Here is a 19183-nt window from a genome sequence, read left to right as displayed (position 1 = left end):
CTACAAAATATCCCATTTATTATCTTAAATAAATAAAGCAATAGAATAATGTGCTTTATAATAATTATATATTTTTTCTTAATTTGTGATTATGCTTATATTATGCGATATTTTTTATTAAAATCATGTTAAATGTTTTTTAATAAATATTATATATATTTAATAAATTATTAACAAAATAACCTCTGTCTTGAGACTTTTGAAAAAAATATTTATTGCAAGTTATTAACCCAGTCAGAAATGATCGGTTCGACATCGATTCGACGTTGATTTAACTATTATTTTTGGCTGGGAAAAAGCTCTTTACAATAATAAATCGATCAAGTTTTAAGTTGATAACGTAATGTTTAATGATCACTTTAAAAAATCATATTTTTGTTATAAATTCAATGAAATACTTTTTGTTAATTTTTTCTATGTTAAAATTCAAACTTTACGTTTTGTAAAATATTCATATTATTGCTATATTTTGCAAACTACTAATTATATATTTTTTAATTATTTTTCCTGTGTTCCTCGTTAAAAATATCTTCGCAACTAATCAAAATGGCAAAAAAAGTTTTTAGAGTCTTGCCAAAAACGTATACTCACCCAACTCACGTATATTTAAAAATGATAAACTCACGTATACCCAAAAAGGTACCTGAACCGTTACCTGCATTCTGCAATGCATTTTGAATGGTTGACAGATATTTATTACTTTACAATAACTACTCCATTCAGTTTTATTTATTTTGTATAGTATGGCTTAACTTTGGAGTTCCGTTTATTTTATTTTATGTGTGTACTGCTTCTATAGTTTGTATACAAAATTTCAAAGCTTTGTTAATGATCTGGCTGTTAAAGCTATAAAAAGGAATCTTGCAATAAAGTACGATTCGCAGCAGACGATATATTTTCATCTTACAATTTCTTGCAGTATAATGAACATGTGATTGCACATTAAAATCTGATAGACAACAATATCCATCAATTGTTAATTGGAAAAAATAGCCGAATAAATAAATAGAAAAATATCCTTGCGCGGCCTTGTCAAGGACTTGGCAGTTCCATTCTCCGACAAAGAAACCTGCACGTATTCAAACACACAGAAACACACACACACACACGTACCTACATTAGTACGTGTGCGCTTATATGCGATCAGTATCAAGCTATCAAGTCGTCCAGTGGAGCAACGAGTGAAACTTTTTAACTTCTTTAAGATATTCGAACTCGACCACATACGAAATGAACTAAAAAGATTTGAAGAAAATAAAGTATATAAAAATAGATGTGTGGGTAAAAAATAAAAATGTTTGTCATATATTTTTTACTTATGATTCTTTCTTTTTTATATTTATGACAGATTTATGGCATAGATTCTTCCTCGTTTTTCAAATGATCCTCGCGTATTTAAAAAGATTGAAAAAATAAGATGCAATAAAAGGGTTGAGTTGCACACATATACACGAAATGTAATCGTGATACTTAGAAAAATGTAATTCATACGAGAAAATTGATTGAAATTGCCATTACAGACTTTTGTAAGCCACACCTGAGCAGCTCTAGCTGGCCAGTCGTTATATAAATATGCGCGCATTGCTGCCTTTTTTAACAATACGTTTCGTAATTGTTTATCACTCCGAGACGGGGCCGGTGAACGGTCTGCCGCATAATAAGTCGCACAAGAGCAATTTAAGAAGCATGTATATATGTATAGTTGAAAGTAAGCACGTTACGTATCCTCTAGTATATTTCCGAAATAATTATTATTAATATATTTAATTTTTGAAGAGAAAAATTCACATTTGTAGCAATATTTCTTAGGAATATAGATTAAAATGAGATACAAATAACAAATTTCGAAAGATTTCTTATTACCGTGAAGAAATAATGTTATACAATTTTTAAATAGATGTTGACCAACTTTTATAACTTTTTTATATTGAACTTTAAATATTTTTGTAACTAATTATTGTATAGAATTTTTCTAAATGCAGTTTTCCGCTTGACATTAAATAAAGAATAAAATTTCGTTTGCATCCTTATATAAAAAAGATCTTATACATTTCTGATATAATTTTTCTTAATCTCTTCTTAAATTGGATAATTTTTTAAGTAATTCACATATTCTAAAGAATGAAAAATGATAAATTTGTCATACATTTTTTACTTATATTTCTTTCTTTTTTATATTTATAACAGATTTGTGGCATAGATTTTTCCTCGTTTTTCAAATAATCCTCGCGTATTTAAAAAGATTGAAAAAATAAGATGCAATAAAAGGGTTGAGTTGCACACAAAAAATTGAAAATATATTCCAAACAAAATGATTTTAAATTCTTAAGACTCGGATTATCGGCGCTTCTATAAATACTTTTGTTCCAAAAATGAATTTAGAAGCAATATTTTTGTTCTAGATGGTCATCGCGATGACACGATGACAAACAGTATACGTGGACCTCAAAAGGGGGCAAGTGAGACGGACATCTGGCTGCGTTACGTTGAGGAAGTCACGCGGCCCTCGAGACCCCGAAAAAATGAGGACATTCCGAGGAGCGTGGGGTCCCACTCGTGTATCCGAACAAGGTTCCGGATTCGGATACGAGCAGAGAAGCCCCACGGATCACGAGCGACGGACGTAGGTATATATATATATATATATGTATATATGAGCTTCATATCAAGTAGTGGGCCCAAAGCCCTATTTTCGAAAGCGTAACTAGGTAAATGCTCATTGTCAATTATGTAGCGCTCGATGAAAAAGATGTGACCCGGTTTTGGAAGCCAGTCAGCCGCGAACGAAGAAGCGGATGACTGGCTTAATTCTGCTATGCGTGACCATACTTGAGACACCGATGCGCGGTGCTGGATCTCGTAGAAATGGATGAACCATACAGCGCTCGTTGCTTTATACTCGTCCAAATCTTTTTACCGAGAACCGTATCGGACGGGAAAAATTACGCCCCAGTTACGTTGCTGGAAAGAAATACAGCGATGGCTCGCCGTTTAATTATTCTGACGCGCGCATTACCGACTTGCGAATTTTTAATTCCCTATATCCGGATAAGACGAGACTCCGCTCTTTTTCGTACATTCGAGTTCCTTATTTATTCCTCGGAAGTCTACTTGTGCCAGAGAAGTGCAGCATCAAATTATCGTAATTATCACGACCGTGAGAATCCCAGATATTCAAAAATGTATTTCAAATCAGATATCAAATATTTTTCACAAATCTTTTAATTTCTTTATTTTCTTATGATTAATCGTCTAACATCCCAGACAACATCATGTCTAAAAGTGGCGCATAAGACATCTCTAAGTAGTCTTTAAAACGTCTTTAAGAAATCTTATGATATGATGTCCAAAAGACGTCTTAAAGATATCTTAAAGATGTCTTATGCGCCAATTTTAGACATGGTGTTGTCTGGGATGTTAAATATCAGATATTCCAGAAATATCAAAAAAAGCGAAACGATCTATATATATATATATATATATATATTATTTATTAATATCTCATTCGCCTTCCATTCTAAAAATGGAATTATCAAAAATTATTTGTTCAAATTGACATAAGGGAAAACAAAGAGCTATCTCTTTCACATATACTAACATATTATGTATACCATAATGCTGCGATATTAACATATAACTATCACACAAGAATAAAATAGTATAGTGCGAAAGATGAAAAGTGAAAAGTATCACGGTCTCCCCCACGTCCTAATTCGCACCAGGCAACCGTCGCTTTTATCTCAACACTAACTAAAGACCGCTAGGTCCGTTCGCAAGAGTCGTGGCCAATTGCCAGTGATTCTTCTTAGTTGTGGCCGGGCCAATTGGAGCAAGAAGAGACCGAGCGATCCGGCGGCGTCGGCGCGGAAACGCGAGAATAGAATGCGAAGGAAGAGGTTCTTCCCATAGTTTGCTCGTTCCATCCGAAACCAAGAGTGGGTCGCGTTCGTTTTACGGCGGCCCATAACGAGCCATATATAAAATTTTTTGGCATTTTTTATATTTCTTCTTCCTTGCCTTGACATACATTGAATTCCTTCTTCTATATATTATTCCTTTCCTATTTTTATCAAATTGTTATTCTATCGCATTCCTTATCATGTTTTAATGACATAGCTGATTTCTTGATATTTAAAATTCCTTAAAAATGTTATCTTAATCTTAATTTTATTACTTATCAACGCGAAAAGTCATTTGCTTAATCACACATTAAAATATTTCCATTGACGTAGTTATACATTAATAAGTTTATTCGAGAACTAAGTATACAATTCTGAAATAAAAAAAAATTAAAAATGCGGAAAAAATTTTTGTCATGTCAAGCTTTTTCTGAAGAACTTGATTTGGAAACCGCGGAAAATGAATAAATAATAAATATATATGTTTACACTCTTTTCTAAGTTTTCAAGCAATATTAATAATCAAAATTTGTTACGACTCTCGACATAGTTTCCATATATGTATATTCAATATCGTTCGGGAATAAAAAAAGTTGTCGTCTCCTCTCTCTTTCTCCGCCTTCATTCCTACCTCATCAGCCTCATCGAGCGGTCCTTCCTTCTCTCTCGCGGCCTCGGGCTCTAATGAAAAAGTCGAGCGAATTCTCTTCTCCCTTCTCGTCGCGGTGCAGGGCCGCAGTCACTCTTCCGGTTTTGTCCTGTTTAGCAAGTGGGCCAATCGAGATGGAGAGTAAATTGCGAGACGAGCCAGCTCGTGCGTGCTCACGCCGAAGGAGTCGTGCGTGTTACGTGCCCGTGCGTTTGTACTTTTTTGTTGTTGTCGAGAACGAAGATCTTATCATTGATGAATTTCAATCTTTCATTGGCCACTGATCTCATTTCGACGTCAAGCATGACATCTCTGACTGCGATATACATCAATTACAACGATAATAATAGATATTAGTTAAACAAAATATATCATTTTATTTACTGCTTTAATATATTTTTATTAATGCATATAGATACTTTGCCATATCATCGGGATTTAACGTCTCTGCGTTTTTTTTTATTTAGCGATACCCGAAAATACAGTAAACTATGTTTATTTATTGTATGTGTGCATAATTTCACCAATCATACAGATTGTGTCCTATTTAAAACCTCATTAAATTCACAGGCATCGTCGATATATTTATAGTCCTAAATAGAAAACGCCACATACGAGAACCTGTCGTAACTTTCACTGCGATGATAGAGTAGCTGCTGCTCATTCGCATTCATGACGATAACTATATGGCAGATAATAAAAACGATTCCAGAATGCCAAAACATCAGTCGCACGCGCACAATGTGTACTCATGTATAAGATGTACGAAGACAATGACAACAAAACATTGAATTATTTTCATTAGTCCAACAAATTTGCATATAAAATATCATAAATGACGTTCCGAATAAGCGTTGCTTTTTAATATTGTGTATATATTATTATTAAAATATAAATAGTCACATAAAAATACATGTCGAAATTAAATCGTTGAAATCATCGCGATACTCTCGGAGACTTTAATGCTCGCGCACAGAGCGACTTCAATGATCGCACACATCTGCTAGAGAGCCGTCTTTATATAACGTCTTCAGTACATATTAAATATTTTTTTAAAGAAATTTTTAAATATTTTTTTAAAGAAAAAATACATAAAATTTGTATTGCAGATATTTATAAGATATTAATTTAAATATATGAATATATAAAATATAAAAGATTAATCACATATAATGTATTACAAATTTAAGAAATGTCTATTTTTGAAAAATGATACAAGCGTACATAATAAGTCTGTTTTTTTCAGCTAAACTGAAAAAAACGGACCTAATGTAAAATAAAAGAAAGAATTTCTTTTTGAAAGAAAAGAAAAAAAATTTAAAGCTTTTTATTATATTCGGTACATCTTTTTCTGATAATGTATTTTACAATGTATTTTTAATCTTGATGTAAAATAAATTCTTTTTGTCCTAAATCCTCTCTTTCAAAAATTTAAAACGCATAAATATTTCTTTTATTTATTATTATTGCAATAGTTACATACTAGTGACATTTTGAGGATCTTGCTTCAACTTGTAAAATATAAATTCAAATGGCATTATAGAAATCGAGAATAGAGAACCTGATAAAAATATGCAATATATAATAATTCTTTCTCTATGATTATTAAATATCTAATATAAAAATATATTAAATAACTCACAATAAAATCGATTATAAAGTCATGAAATAATAACGAATTATAACCCGTTAGAAAATGATATTATAATTTGATCGTCGGAAAATAATAGTGTTGTCCCATTTACCGAAGACATACTTGGATTAATTCAAAATGTGCTCGCTCGTAACGAGATATTATCCTTACAGAAGGAGTTAGTGTTCGCATTATGAACAAATGGCGAGGATGCGCTTCGCTAAGCTGAGGATTTCATTAAAAGTAATCGAACGAAGCGTCTCCATCGACACGTTTACGATAATAATTAGGAATTTTCGTTGCGAGTAACGTGCTGCGCCGTAGTATATGTATGGGCATTAAGGCACAAAGCGACGACAACGGAACCGCGAATACAGCAAGCATAGTATAACATAGGTAAGTGTGCTTTTGGGTCAGTGGGACAAGAGCTGTTCGCCACCGTCGCAGTCACAATGAGCAGTCGCCGGCGCAGCCATCGCTCTGCCCGGTTAAAGTAAAATCATACTTATGTACATTATATAGATCGGAGCACCGGAGCACGCACCATTGTTCTTGAACTTATATACGCTCACGCATGAACGATCTACGCACGACAAACTGCAATACTCGCGCATTGCGCCGAGGAGGCGTCGACGAACACGTAGAGGATATTCGTTTGCATAAAGTATTATAGATGGATACGCACGTTGTTCCATTGTACTTCTAAGTCTTTTTTTCAAGATTATCATTCATCCAACATGATTCTATTATGAATAAGATCAAATGCGAAGAATCGCGCAGGCGCTTATTAACCCATATACGCACATATCATTTTTAATTATTCTCTTCAAAATAACTGTGCCAGTGTCATATAAAAATTTATAAAATTTTCAATACGATTTTTAAATTATTTTAAACTTCTTATTTTTAATTATATGTGTGTAAAAATAAACGAGTTATCTTGTATAATTTTTTTCTTACCAACTGGTGCCTGGATGAAATAATAACGTGATATAAGATTAAACTTTAATTATTCTGCGAATACTTATTTAGTCAGCTCTTTTAATTTTTAAAGCCACAATCTCCACTTGATTCCTCTCGACCAATAGAGCCAAACGCGATGTTATTGCGACAATTATGAAGGAAAGAACATTTTGGAAAGGAATTTTATAGGATTCAAATTCCTTTCCAAAATGTTCTTTCCTTCGTAATTGTCGCAATAACATCGCGTTTGGCTCTATTGGTCGAGAGGAATCAAGTGGAGATTGTGGCTTTAATTATTCTCTTCAAAACAACTTTGCCTAAGTATCATATAAAAATTTAAAAAATTTTCAATACGATTTTAAAATTATTTTAAACTCCTTATTTTTAATTATATAAAAATAAACGAGTTATCTTGTATAATTTTTTTTCTTACCAACTGATGCCTGGATGAAATAATAACGTGATATAAGAAATTAAAATAGTGGTCTGTTGCATTAAATGTAAATGATTAAAATATCATTGAATATGAGCAAGCAGAACTTATGCAATGTTACTATATAACATAATTATTTTATAAGAACTCGTCTGGCCTTAGCGGAAACATACAGTGCAACAGCAAACGAGTTCATTGTACCCTTTTGCGACATTGTATAATTACGACCGCCGCCGTTACGTTCTACGAACATCGTGCAAAAATGCGCGATATCATTGGGGAACATTCGACACACCACGTTGAACGGAGTTGCTCAATAAGTTCCGTGGACATGACGATTTCTGTCGGCGTGCTTGACCCGTGCAACTTTAAACGATTGTGTATTTTGACGGAATTGTGAAATCGGGAATTGACCAAGGACATAGATTTTTGCATCTTAGATATGTAATCTTCTAATTATGCAATTAAAATAGTTATATAATATTTATGTATGCATTTTTTATCAAGTATTAATATATAGAGAGAGCGCATTTTTTTATAATTTAATATATAAATACATTATTAAAATTATTTTATTTTATCTGCCATTTTTTACTATTTATTATGTGTGCGTATTTCAAATATTGATGTTATCATTTTGAAAAATCTTTTAATTTATTCTATTTTTTTAACTATATAGGTAACTGAAAATCATATTTAACTGAACCTACGTTAAACATTAAATATATTTTTTTCTTTGAATTTTTGAAATAAAAAACCTGCTTACAAAGATGTAAAAGAATATTTACTTAACATCGCGCGACGTTGACGTGATGCTTGATAAGAAGCTTAAAAGAATTATCGAAATTCCATCATTGATTTTAGCATTCTTCAATGAAGCAATCATGATTTAAAAAGAATAAAAATTCCATTATGTCACTATAATGGATATTAAAAAGACATTATAAGGATATTAGATAGAACGGAATGTTATCAGAAAAGCAAACAGACGATCTTTTAAAAGATTCGCTTATTTTGTAGAACTATTATACGAGGATGATACATACTATGCTAATGGTTTATTTATTTAGATATTTAAAAGGATTAGAAGGATTTAGAAGAATTCCCTTAAACGCAGAACTGGAATGTACAATACATCTTGATAAGCGATAAATGAATCATGCTAAATGTATTGTAACTTTCTTGATCGAAAACATGATAGAGAACGTCAAAATTCAGCTAATAAATTAAATTAAATTATAAAGAGAAAGTATTTTTTATTCCATTAATTTCTTATGGATTTTAACAAAAATTTAATTTGAAATTATTCTCAAAATATTTAATATCAAAAAATAAAGAAGTATATATATAAAAACTGAATATATAGATATGTATGTGTATAATATAATAATGTGTGTGTAGATAGAGAGGATCCTTATTATTTATAGGAACTTTTATCAACAATTAACTGATGAGAAAAATAATTTCTTACAAAAAGCACTACTAAAACTTTTATCGCGACTGTTTAAAGATATTTTATTTCTTCCTTCTGTCGAATGGAAAATAACTAAAAATGAGTATCACAAAATAGTATTATGATGCATAACATAAATATAAATTGTTGAGTTTATAATTTTCTCAAAGACACGGTTATAACGATTTTCTTACAAAGTTTTCTTCTGCAAAAACATATGTATCACACATGTATGATGTGTGCATCGCACATGACGCATAACAAGCTCTTTACGTGGAGCTCACTTTTACTCACGCATGGAAACGAATATACAAGAAAATTTCGTGTAATGGATGATTATGCATTACGAAAAAATACACTTTAAATTTCTAATAATAGACATATACAGGGTGTCTAGTAACTAACGGACCAACCATTACAAATGGATTCTTTGGTCAATTCGGGAACGATTTTTTCTCAGCGAAAATGTCAAAAAAGGTCATCATTTTTTACAACTTTCCAATATTTGTCATTATGTATCTTTATTAAGCCTTAAATTAAAATTTTATTATAGCAAACTCTACCTGAAATTAACTGAAGAATGTAATTATGTTAGACTTTTAACTCCAAAACGTTTAGTTTTCAAAAAATCCATTTTTTCAATCACTTATAACTCGAAAATTATTGACTTCTTAACATTTTTGCTAAGGAAAAATCGTCTCCAAATTGGCCAGAGAATCCGCCCTTAATCATTGGTCCGTTAGTTACCGTACACCCTGTATATATATATATATATATATATATATATATTTTAATTCTATTTTACATATTGTTATAAAAAATGATCATTTATTTAAAAAATTTAGGTTTCTCGATAAAAATATTGTGAAAAATGTTTAGTCAATGTAAATATATTAATGTACATATTGTAAATTATCTGATTTTGAACATTAAAATTTCACAAATGAGATTATGAGAAATCTAAATATAGATCAATTGTTTTCTATCAATGTCGCATATTTTTAATTTAGTTTTATTAAAATTTAATTTAATCTTCGATTTTTAATTGGAGCTTTTCGTCAACGTAATGAATTTTTAGTTCGATTTAGATAAAAATCCGAATGTATATTATTTCTTACTCGTACTTATTACATGTCCTCTAACTTTTTTTCATATGCACGCCTTTCACGTAACTCTCAGATAGACATTCGCATTAAACGGCCTACCGAAGTATTCAGCTTGTTAATTAATTACGTGAGTGCAATGCGCCATCGTTAATTACTGCACGTCCGACTGTTTTCCATCGCCGTGACAGAGACATAAAGTTTCGGAAAGATACGAGCGTAACGAAGTAATGCCACTGCGCGGTGGCTGCAGAAACACGTTATGCTTCGACACGCACCACTGGTCGTGCATTCTTTTTCTCGGGCGAGTATAATGCAAAAAAGAAGATCGTACAAAGTCGTGACATCGTTCTCCGCGGTTCGTCGATGAAACATATTCAAATTTCGAAGGGACACTATGATGCACACACACACCTATCGAACACGCACACATGCATGCACATTCGATAAATCAGAATAAAAATTTTATTGTTCGGAAAAATTAATATTTTATCGTATCTTTTATTTTTTACTATTTATTATGTGTGTGTATTTAAAAGATTAATGTTATCATTTGTAAAAATAAATTCTTTTAATTTATTCTTTTTTTAACTAGTTACTGAAAATCATTCGGATTAATGTCCGAAATTTTTTATCATTTATCAGAATCATTAGACGCCCGATGAAATAAGTATCGTGCATTTATTGTACGGAATATCACAATAGTATAGCTTATTGCGATGTATAAATCTGCTATGTACAAGAGCAACATTATAAGTTTTGGAAATTAGCTAAACCTGCTGACAACTTACTTTATACATATTCGTAAACTTTTCCAAGAGTAATTACAGAACAGTTGGCAGAACTAAAAAAAATTGTTTAGCGTTTTTGACAGCTTATTAAACATAGGTTTTATAAAAAAATGGAAATTTCGCGTGAGCATACTGCATTTTTAATCTATGATTTTTTATGATTTTAAAACGAATCTATAACTGTTTAAGAATGTATTGACCGGTTGCCTGTGACTTTTAGTGATAAAGGATCAATTAAAAATAACAATTTCCTGCTAGTTTCAGAATTTAATCGTAGTCGTATACTGATCTTGATAACGAATTCCACGAAAATTCTCCTTCCGGAAATATTGACAGCAGATGATTGACAAGTTAGATAGGCATAACTTAAAGATGAATCATGAAATTCGGTCGTTCTTTAGCATTGATACAAATCAAATACAAATAATATGATCGTTTTAACCGGATGAAACTGTCAGCATTCAATGCAAATATTACATAGTCAAGTAAACAGACGAATATTTGGAGCAACGAAACTAAACAGTCCTGATTTACCGGTTTACGATTCATTTTTGTCGCCAAACATAAGTAAAATATTTAGATATTGATTTCCTGTCTCAAGAGGCAGTCAAAGCTTACAAAAATCGACTTTCTGATTCAATTCTTTTGACTAACACACTTTAAAGATTAGTTCAAAAACATTCCAGACGACAAAACGTCTAAAATCAGGAGACATAAGACATCTTAAAGGAATCATTAAGATGTGTATTTTAGATATCATATTAAAAATATATCTTTAAGACGTCAATAAGATATCTTTAAGACGTCTTATGTCCCGTTTTTAAACGTGATGTTATTCCGGATATTAAGCTAAGAAAAATTATTTGGAAAAACAAAAATCGATTTTTCTTATTAAATAAATTATTTTTCTACTTTTTTGAAATTTTTGATATTGCCTTCGTATAAGTTTATACACTTGCAATGCAAATCTCTTTAATCTAAAATAATAATTTAATTACAAGTAGTTTTTCACAACAAAATTCCTTTTGGATGGAAAACATTATTTTTACATTTATCTCTTGTTTAATTTTTAGTTTAATTCATTTCTTTTCAATTTTACTTGTTTTTGGAGGGAGAAAAGGAAAGAAAATTTTATGTGTCTTATATCTTTTAGTTTAGATCTTTATTCTGTGTCTAATATAAAAATTTTTAATAATACCATTTAAAAGAACCTAAAACTTTGAAAGCATAAAAGAACCGGAAATTGACATAAATTGTCAAAACCTTGAAAAGATATTTATTTCGAACAATTAGAAAGTCTTGACAATAAGCCAACAAAGATTTAAGGCTATGTAGCTGTTTTTAAGAATTTTTGATTCGTCTTTTTCTGGAAAAGAAAACCTTTCCTAAAGAGTTAAAAATTAATATTAAAAGTTATCTAAATTGCATAGTCTTATTTTATAACAAATAATTCAACGATTAGTGTTTAATCCATATTTAACTCTTTTACTCGATATATATATATATATATATATATATATATATATACACTGGTCAAAAAAATTATCGCAACACGCAATTAATATCAAAATTTCGCATAAATTCAAATAAGCGTGTCTCCGCGAAAAATTATCGTATTTGAAAACATTTTTTCTTGTTTTAAAGGGTGAAGTCTCTACTTTAAGAAACTTTCGTTCAAATTTGATTTCATTCTCTCTCCCTATCTCCACCCCTTTAAAAAGTAAGGTGTGTCTTTTTCTAAAAATTGCAAAATTTGACGAACTCTACGGAGTAAAATAAATTTTTTTCGCAAATCTTATCCGAATTTTCGTAAAATATGGACTTTTTTCTACAAATTAAAAAAAAGCAAAGTTCGTACGATTTTTTTTGGCAGAGTTACAGCATATCAAAGTTATCTATGCATTTTTGTGCAATTATTACCAATATTAGCGATACCCGACGCGCACCAACGATGGTTGCGCGACAAATTGCTAATGAAGATCTCCCTCACAGAATCAAATCAATTAGAAGACGTTTACGTGAACGTTGTTTAAGATCGCGAGTTCAATATTTTTTTCTCCAAATGTATGGATCATACATTTTTTTCATACATTAGAAAAGGAAAATGTCGAACTTGCGATCTTAAACCACGTTCACGTAAACGTTTTCTAATTGTGTGATCACTGATTCTGTGAGGGAGATCTTCATTAGCAATTTGTCATGCAATCGTTGGTGCGCGTCTGATATCGCTAATGCTGATGATAATTGTACAAAAATGCATAGATAACTTTGATATGCCGTAACTCTGCCAAAAAATCGTACGAACTTTGCTTTTTTTTTTTAATTTGTAGGAAAAAGTCCATATTTTATGAAAATTTGGATAAGATTTGCGAAAGAAATTTATTTCACTCCGTAGAGTTCATCAAATTTTGCAATTTTTTGAAAAAAAAACACCTTACTTTTTAAAGGGGTGGAGAGAGGGAGAAAGAATGAAATCAAAATCAAACGAAAGTTTCTTAAAGTAGAAACTTCATCTTTTAAAACAAAAAAAATGTTTTCAAATACGATAATTTTTCGCGAAGATACGCTTATTTGAATTTACGTAAAATTTTGATATTGATTGCGTGTTGCGATAATTTTTTCATCTATTAAAATATTCTAATTTCTATTATAGTATTTTAATAAGTATTATAATAGTATATAAATCATATTGACATATTTACAAAATCTAAACCTTACACCTGCATTCGGCGAACCTCAGGTAGTCTCTATTAGGCGGCAGGTAAAAAACTAAAGGAAAAACCGTAAAAGTACGGGATAAAAGTTACGGGGAAAAACAGAGTTTCAATATAAAAGTCGAGAGGTCTATTAGTTTTGTCATTTTGGACATTCTATAGACACCTCGACTTTAAATTATTTGATCAACTGAAAGAATTCTATTTTTGCACAGGTAGCACAAAACAAAACGGTATGCGACAGGTAGATACAGATGTAGGTAAGTAGGAAAAATAAAATTTGTTATACAGGTACAAAGCGTAGCTAATCAATACAATTCAATTGTGCAGGTTGCTCTTTGATTTGACACATCGGCTTTGAAGAAGACGATGTGTATTTCTTTGGCGGTATAGTAAAAAAATATATTAAAGATTCGCAACGTCTTTGATAATACACAAATCAACCGAAAATAATAGAATTCGGCACACTATTTCCTTTCTTGTTTTTCCTCTAACATTCTCTACGCCAGCTTAAACAGCTTAACTGGACGATTCCGCTAAGGAAGCTGAGGGAATTCTTTTCACTTTTACCACAAAGCGGATAGAAAAGTACGAACTATGCGTGCACCGTTTCTACGTCTATATAACCGGAGCTGTGCAAGAACTCGGGCTCGCTAATCTACGTACACGCTCTATATGAGATGCTTGGTTTATTTCATCGCTTGTTTTGAAAAAGAGAGAGAGAAGATGTAATTGTTCATTCCGTGACTTGGTTCTAAAAACAGCAAACTATTAAGTTAACTCTTTTTTATGTAATTTTATACAATAGAATTCTCCTCGTAGAAAGAATATATGGTATATCTTATATATTTGAAAAATGTATCTATTGAAAAAAATTTGAATAATATATATATTTAAAAATATATCTTATATATTTGGAATATAATTCCTAAATAGTCATAATCTTCTTGAAAAATAATTATATTTTATACAATATACAGAAAGCCAATATGTTGCAAATATTGAAGTAAATATTGATATAGTATCAATTGCAAATGTATTCACTTGTATTGTATCATATTTCTTTTCACAATATTACAAATAAATATTCAGCATAAAATATAAGCATTAAACATTAAATGTATTATCAATATTTAATCGATAAGAACATTGGATATTAGTTTAAATTTGATTTTACATGAAGACCTGTCTTAAAATATATTTCATATTACATTTATTAAAAATTTCTCTAAAACTTACATTAAATAATTCGTAATACAAAAATATAGTATATATGAGTTTACATTTTGTGCCCATCAAGAAGCGTAGTTGCGGATCTTAATAACGATACAACGCTGCGTAATTCTGATTCCTTATAGCTTCTTTAGTTGTTTTGCTTTCTCTTTCGGAACCGGCATGCTCTAATTCGTTCGAAGCCGTCCATCCATCTATAGATGGTTCTTGCCATTGATTTGAGACTCTTTGACGCTTTTCTGAATCTTGACTTTTTCTATTTTTTGAATTATAATTGAATCAGAATCACAAATGTAATTTACTAAATCAGAAGAAATAAAAAAAAGGATATATAAGCAAACATACTTTTTTCTACAGATTTTATATCTTTGCAAATAATTTATAATATAATATATTCTTCAATAAATAGAATTTTATGTATGCGTATATATATAGATATATATAAAAAATAATTATATATTGAATAAATCAATGAAAAATATATAATTTAAATTTTAATAATCCGATATAGTTTGATAAAATCATCTAAATTGTTCGTTTTGATGCTATATAATTTTATTTATTACATAATTAATATAATTCTTAAAATAAATATAAATAATATCTGCAAAGTTGAGAGTATATAAAAATATAAATCACTCTTTTGTAATTTATTGGAAATATAATATTGTCAGTATTATAAACTCGCAAATCTTTCTGCAAAAATATCTATGAATAATATTTTTTAATTTCTTTAAGCAAGAATGACTCCGTTATTTCATTTATCTCCACAAATCTTTTATTGGCTCGGCTGAAATAATAAATATCCCCGGTATAAATATCGAACCACAACGCATGGATGTGCAAATCGTGTCTCTCTAAACGTTTCTTCAAGAATCCATACGATGCTATATTTTGAAGTTGTTGCAATGTATTGATCTGCAACAAAATAAATTCAGATAACAAAGTTATAATATATAAATTACATATCTTTTACAAATAATTTTTCACGACAACTAACTTGCGACAACTTGTCTTCGATAGCGAATTTATCTTCCGGATCGATATAAGCGACAAATTTTCGAAGTGGCGTCTCAGCCTGAAAAATAATTGGCTCGTGGAAACCGGTGACTTCGAGATGCTGAAATTTAGCCAAACTGCTACTAGCATGCGCACACAGCCACGCTCTTAAGGGAGATATTCTTCTATTCGTCTAAAAGTTTCGGATAGCATTACGATTTTGCATATACAAAAATTAACCGCGAAGGATTTTCATTATAAGCGTAATATTATGAAAAAAAAAAACGCACTTGTGATGCAAATTCATCGTCTCGTAAAGCGTAGAGCAGATTCATCGCTTTGCAGTCACTATGACCGCAAACGATAACATGCCTTATATCATTTACCACACAACCAAGCTCCAGTGCCGCTGATTCACACATAGTAAATTCGTCCACAAAATGTTGCGAGTGTGGAACAACATTACCGGGATTTCGGACTGAAAAGGAAAATTCGATTAGGGACCGTCCGATTTTCTTTCGGCTTTTCATGTTACTCTCATAAATCGAGAAAAGCCGCACGTACAAAATATCTAATAAATTTAAAATATTTCAGAAAATACATCAATCTTTTACAGATATGCGTTGTATTAAAAGAACGACGATTTTTTATTTGGTTTACTTATATGTATAGCAAAAAATATATAAAAAAAACTTAATTTAAAAAATTAATTTGCATATATAATATTTAATTTATATTTTTAAAAATATATATGTGTATATATGAAATATTAATTCCAATATATGGGATTTGTCATGATTTTTTCTCTTAAAATGAAATATTAGGACAAATAAAAATACATACCTATGATATAATCGAAATTATATATTTAGAACTGATCGAAGTAAAAGACTATGATATGCGCGTGGAATATCCACAAGCAAAAGAGGAGCTGGATATATAATTAGGGTCGAAATAAATAATATTAACAAGAAAAAATAATTTGCGCACCACGCTTGGCTCTTAATTAGTCCGCTCCTCCTTTGCTTGCGAAATTATATTGTATCGATGAATATCGTACATGTCTCATTAGAGAAATCTTTGTCTTAAGAAGCATCGCATTAGAGGAAAAAAAATACACTGCCCTCGAAAAAAATAAAGAATGAAACAATAGCGATAATTCTAAAAACGTGCGCGCACGTATTATACATGGTGTTTCTTAAACATGTGTCAAAAATTCAAGGAATGATTCCTTGGGTCATATAATGAAAATTTGTACCTCTGATGATTTTTTGAAAATCGCTTCGTTTTGAAGATACACAGGGCGATAAAAATTTATAAGAAATTAAATATTTTTATTTCATAAATATATTACATGTAAAGCTTATTAATCTAGATACTGTTCACAATAAAATGTTGAAAATGACTATCACCAGCTAGGATACATGAATCCAATCTTCTCATTGATTTACAAATTTATTGAAATATCCCAGGAGTGTTTTGAAGCAATTTTCGAAAAATCATCAGAGGTATAAATTTTCCTAAAATGACCCAAGGAATCATCCCTTGAATTTTTGACATGTGTTTGAGAAACACTCTGTATATGAACGATCGCGATAATGCTATAATAGATTGTCGTACCGACAAACATGTCCCCAACGTTTGTTTCCGTAAATCTAGTTGGGATCATCCGGGAGTCCATGCAGGTAAAGAACACTGCTTTCGGCTAGAGATAAGAGCAATAATACACATCAGATTACGAGTTTGCTGATGTTGCAACTATAACTGTATAGCTTGGAATTAGAATGGAAGATCTTTCGGCTAAATCTTTCATCATTTCAATGCTTTTTCCGCTAGATGTTTTAAAATATTCGAAATTTACACAATGAGGATATTATAACATTTTCTTTTTATCACTTTATTTCACTTATTTTTTCTTGAATAATTCTTTTTTATATTCTCAAAGGCATAATAGGGTCATGCAGTAAATTGGACATTATGTATATATTCTAGAGTATAGCAATTACTTTTATATTAAAAGAACCTTCAAATAAGAATCTGAATTTTTTATATCCGATTTAAATTTTTATTGATTGTGGTTTTGGTCAAAAATAGCGGAATCAATCGAAAATATTAAAAATTTCAGTGATTAAAAATTTTATTAAAAATATAAAAAATTTAATAAATAATTTGAATACTATACTTTTATATTTAGAATACACTTTTAATTATATATAATCATCATTTTGTTGATAAAATTATCAGTAATGTTCAGATTTTTACCTATTATCTTGTTACTGTAATACCATTAATGAATAAGGTAGGTATTTCGCTTTATGAATATATAGTATTAACAGAGTATCGGTAAAACAGAATACATTGTAATCAACTAATATTACATCTTGTAATAAAATGTTCTGCTAAATGCTACGTGAATATATAATTTATATAAATAGACTGCGCAGTCCTATTGGAAATTTGACAATTTGAGCGAAAGAATAATTAGAGAATTAGATGCTTTTCTTGTCTGATTACGAAAAAGCGGTCGCCTTACATTTTCTTACTCACTCTTCCACTTTTTTACATCATTCCTATTAACTTCTCAGAGAATTTTACGACGAAGAGACATCTAAACTCATATCTCTGTCCTACAATTTTATCATTATAGTTTTGTGCAGTCTATTTATATAAGTATCTGTACACGTGAAATATGACATTTGCGCGACATTTTATAATATCGTACCACATTAGATATATGAGTAAGTCGCTAATCAGTTATTGGTCAATCAATGGTTCAAAGTCATAGTTCTAGGTCACTCGAGACTGCATTAAAAAAAAATATTTAATTGTATTTAATTAATTAAATTTATGATAATGTATATTAAGTAAATTAATTTGCAATTTTAGTTTAGGTGAATGGCCCTCGATTATACTTGTATGTAAAAATTGTATGTATGTATATATATATATATATCAACAAGTAACACGTGGATTGCTGATGTTACACCGCGAGTACGTATATATGCACCGAAAAATCATGCGAAATTTTTTCCTCAATATTATACGAGTGTACCTCAGGATGATCTCGGACTTGTTGAAATTGTTTCACCATTCCTTCCCGGTGACACTTCCTGTACTTCATGATTCCTTTGAGTATTCTGTCCATCGTAGCATTCGAGCACTATGAAATATACTGTTAAACATTTATTTTCCCGAAGATAGAGCAATGATAGTTCACAATTCCGCCATTTATCGCTTCAACGGCGGGAAAATTTAATTTCCCTTTAGACAAAATTTCTTCTTTCAAAATAAACATGATCTTTAGACCCGAATA

At 30.4% G+C, this 19183-nt stretch overlaps 1 protein-coding gene across 1 annotated transcript; it reads right to left on the bottom strand.

Moving 5' to 3' along the window:
- Positions 1–14828: 14828 nt before the first annotated feature.
- Positions 14829–19115, bottom strand: CAHbeta (carbonic anhydrase beta). Its single transcript, XM_029306091.2, has 5 exons — positions 18923–19115; positions 17491–17575; positions 16161–16348; positions 15872–16063; positions 14829–15789 (listed from the first exon to the last, which is right to left on the bottom strand). Exons 1-5 carry the CDS (start codon positions 19013–19015, stop codon positions 15580–15582), a joined length of 768 nt encoding a protein of 255 aa, XP_029161924.1. The 5' UTR covers positions 19016–19115; the 3' UTR covers positions 14829–15579.
- Positions 19116–19183: the final 68 nt, after the last annotated feature.

This window comes from Nylanderia fulva, unplaced genomic scaffold, assembly GCF_048542155.1.
Source record: "Nylanderia fulva isolate GAGA-0341 unplaced genomic scaffold, ASM4854215v1 Scaffold3, whole genome shotgun sequence".
In the NCBI taxonomy this organism is placed as follows: Eukaryota; Metazoa; Arthropoda; class Insecta; order Hymenoptera; family Formicidae; genus Nylanderia; species Nylanderia fulva.
This window is presented reverse-complemented; position numbering and strand designations above follow the sequence as displayed.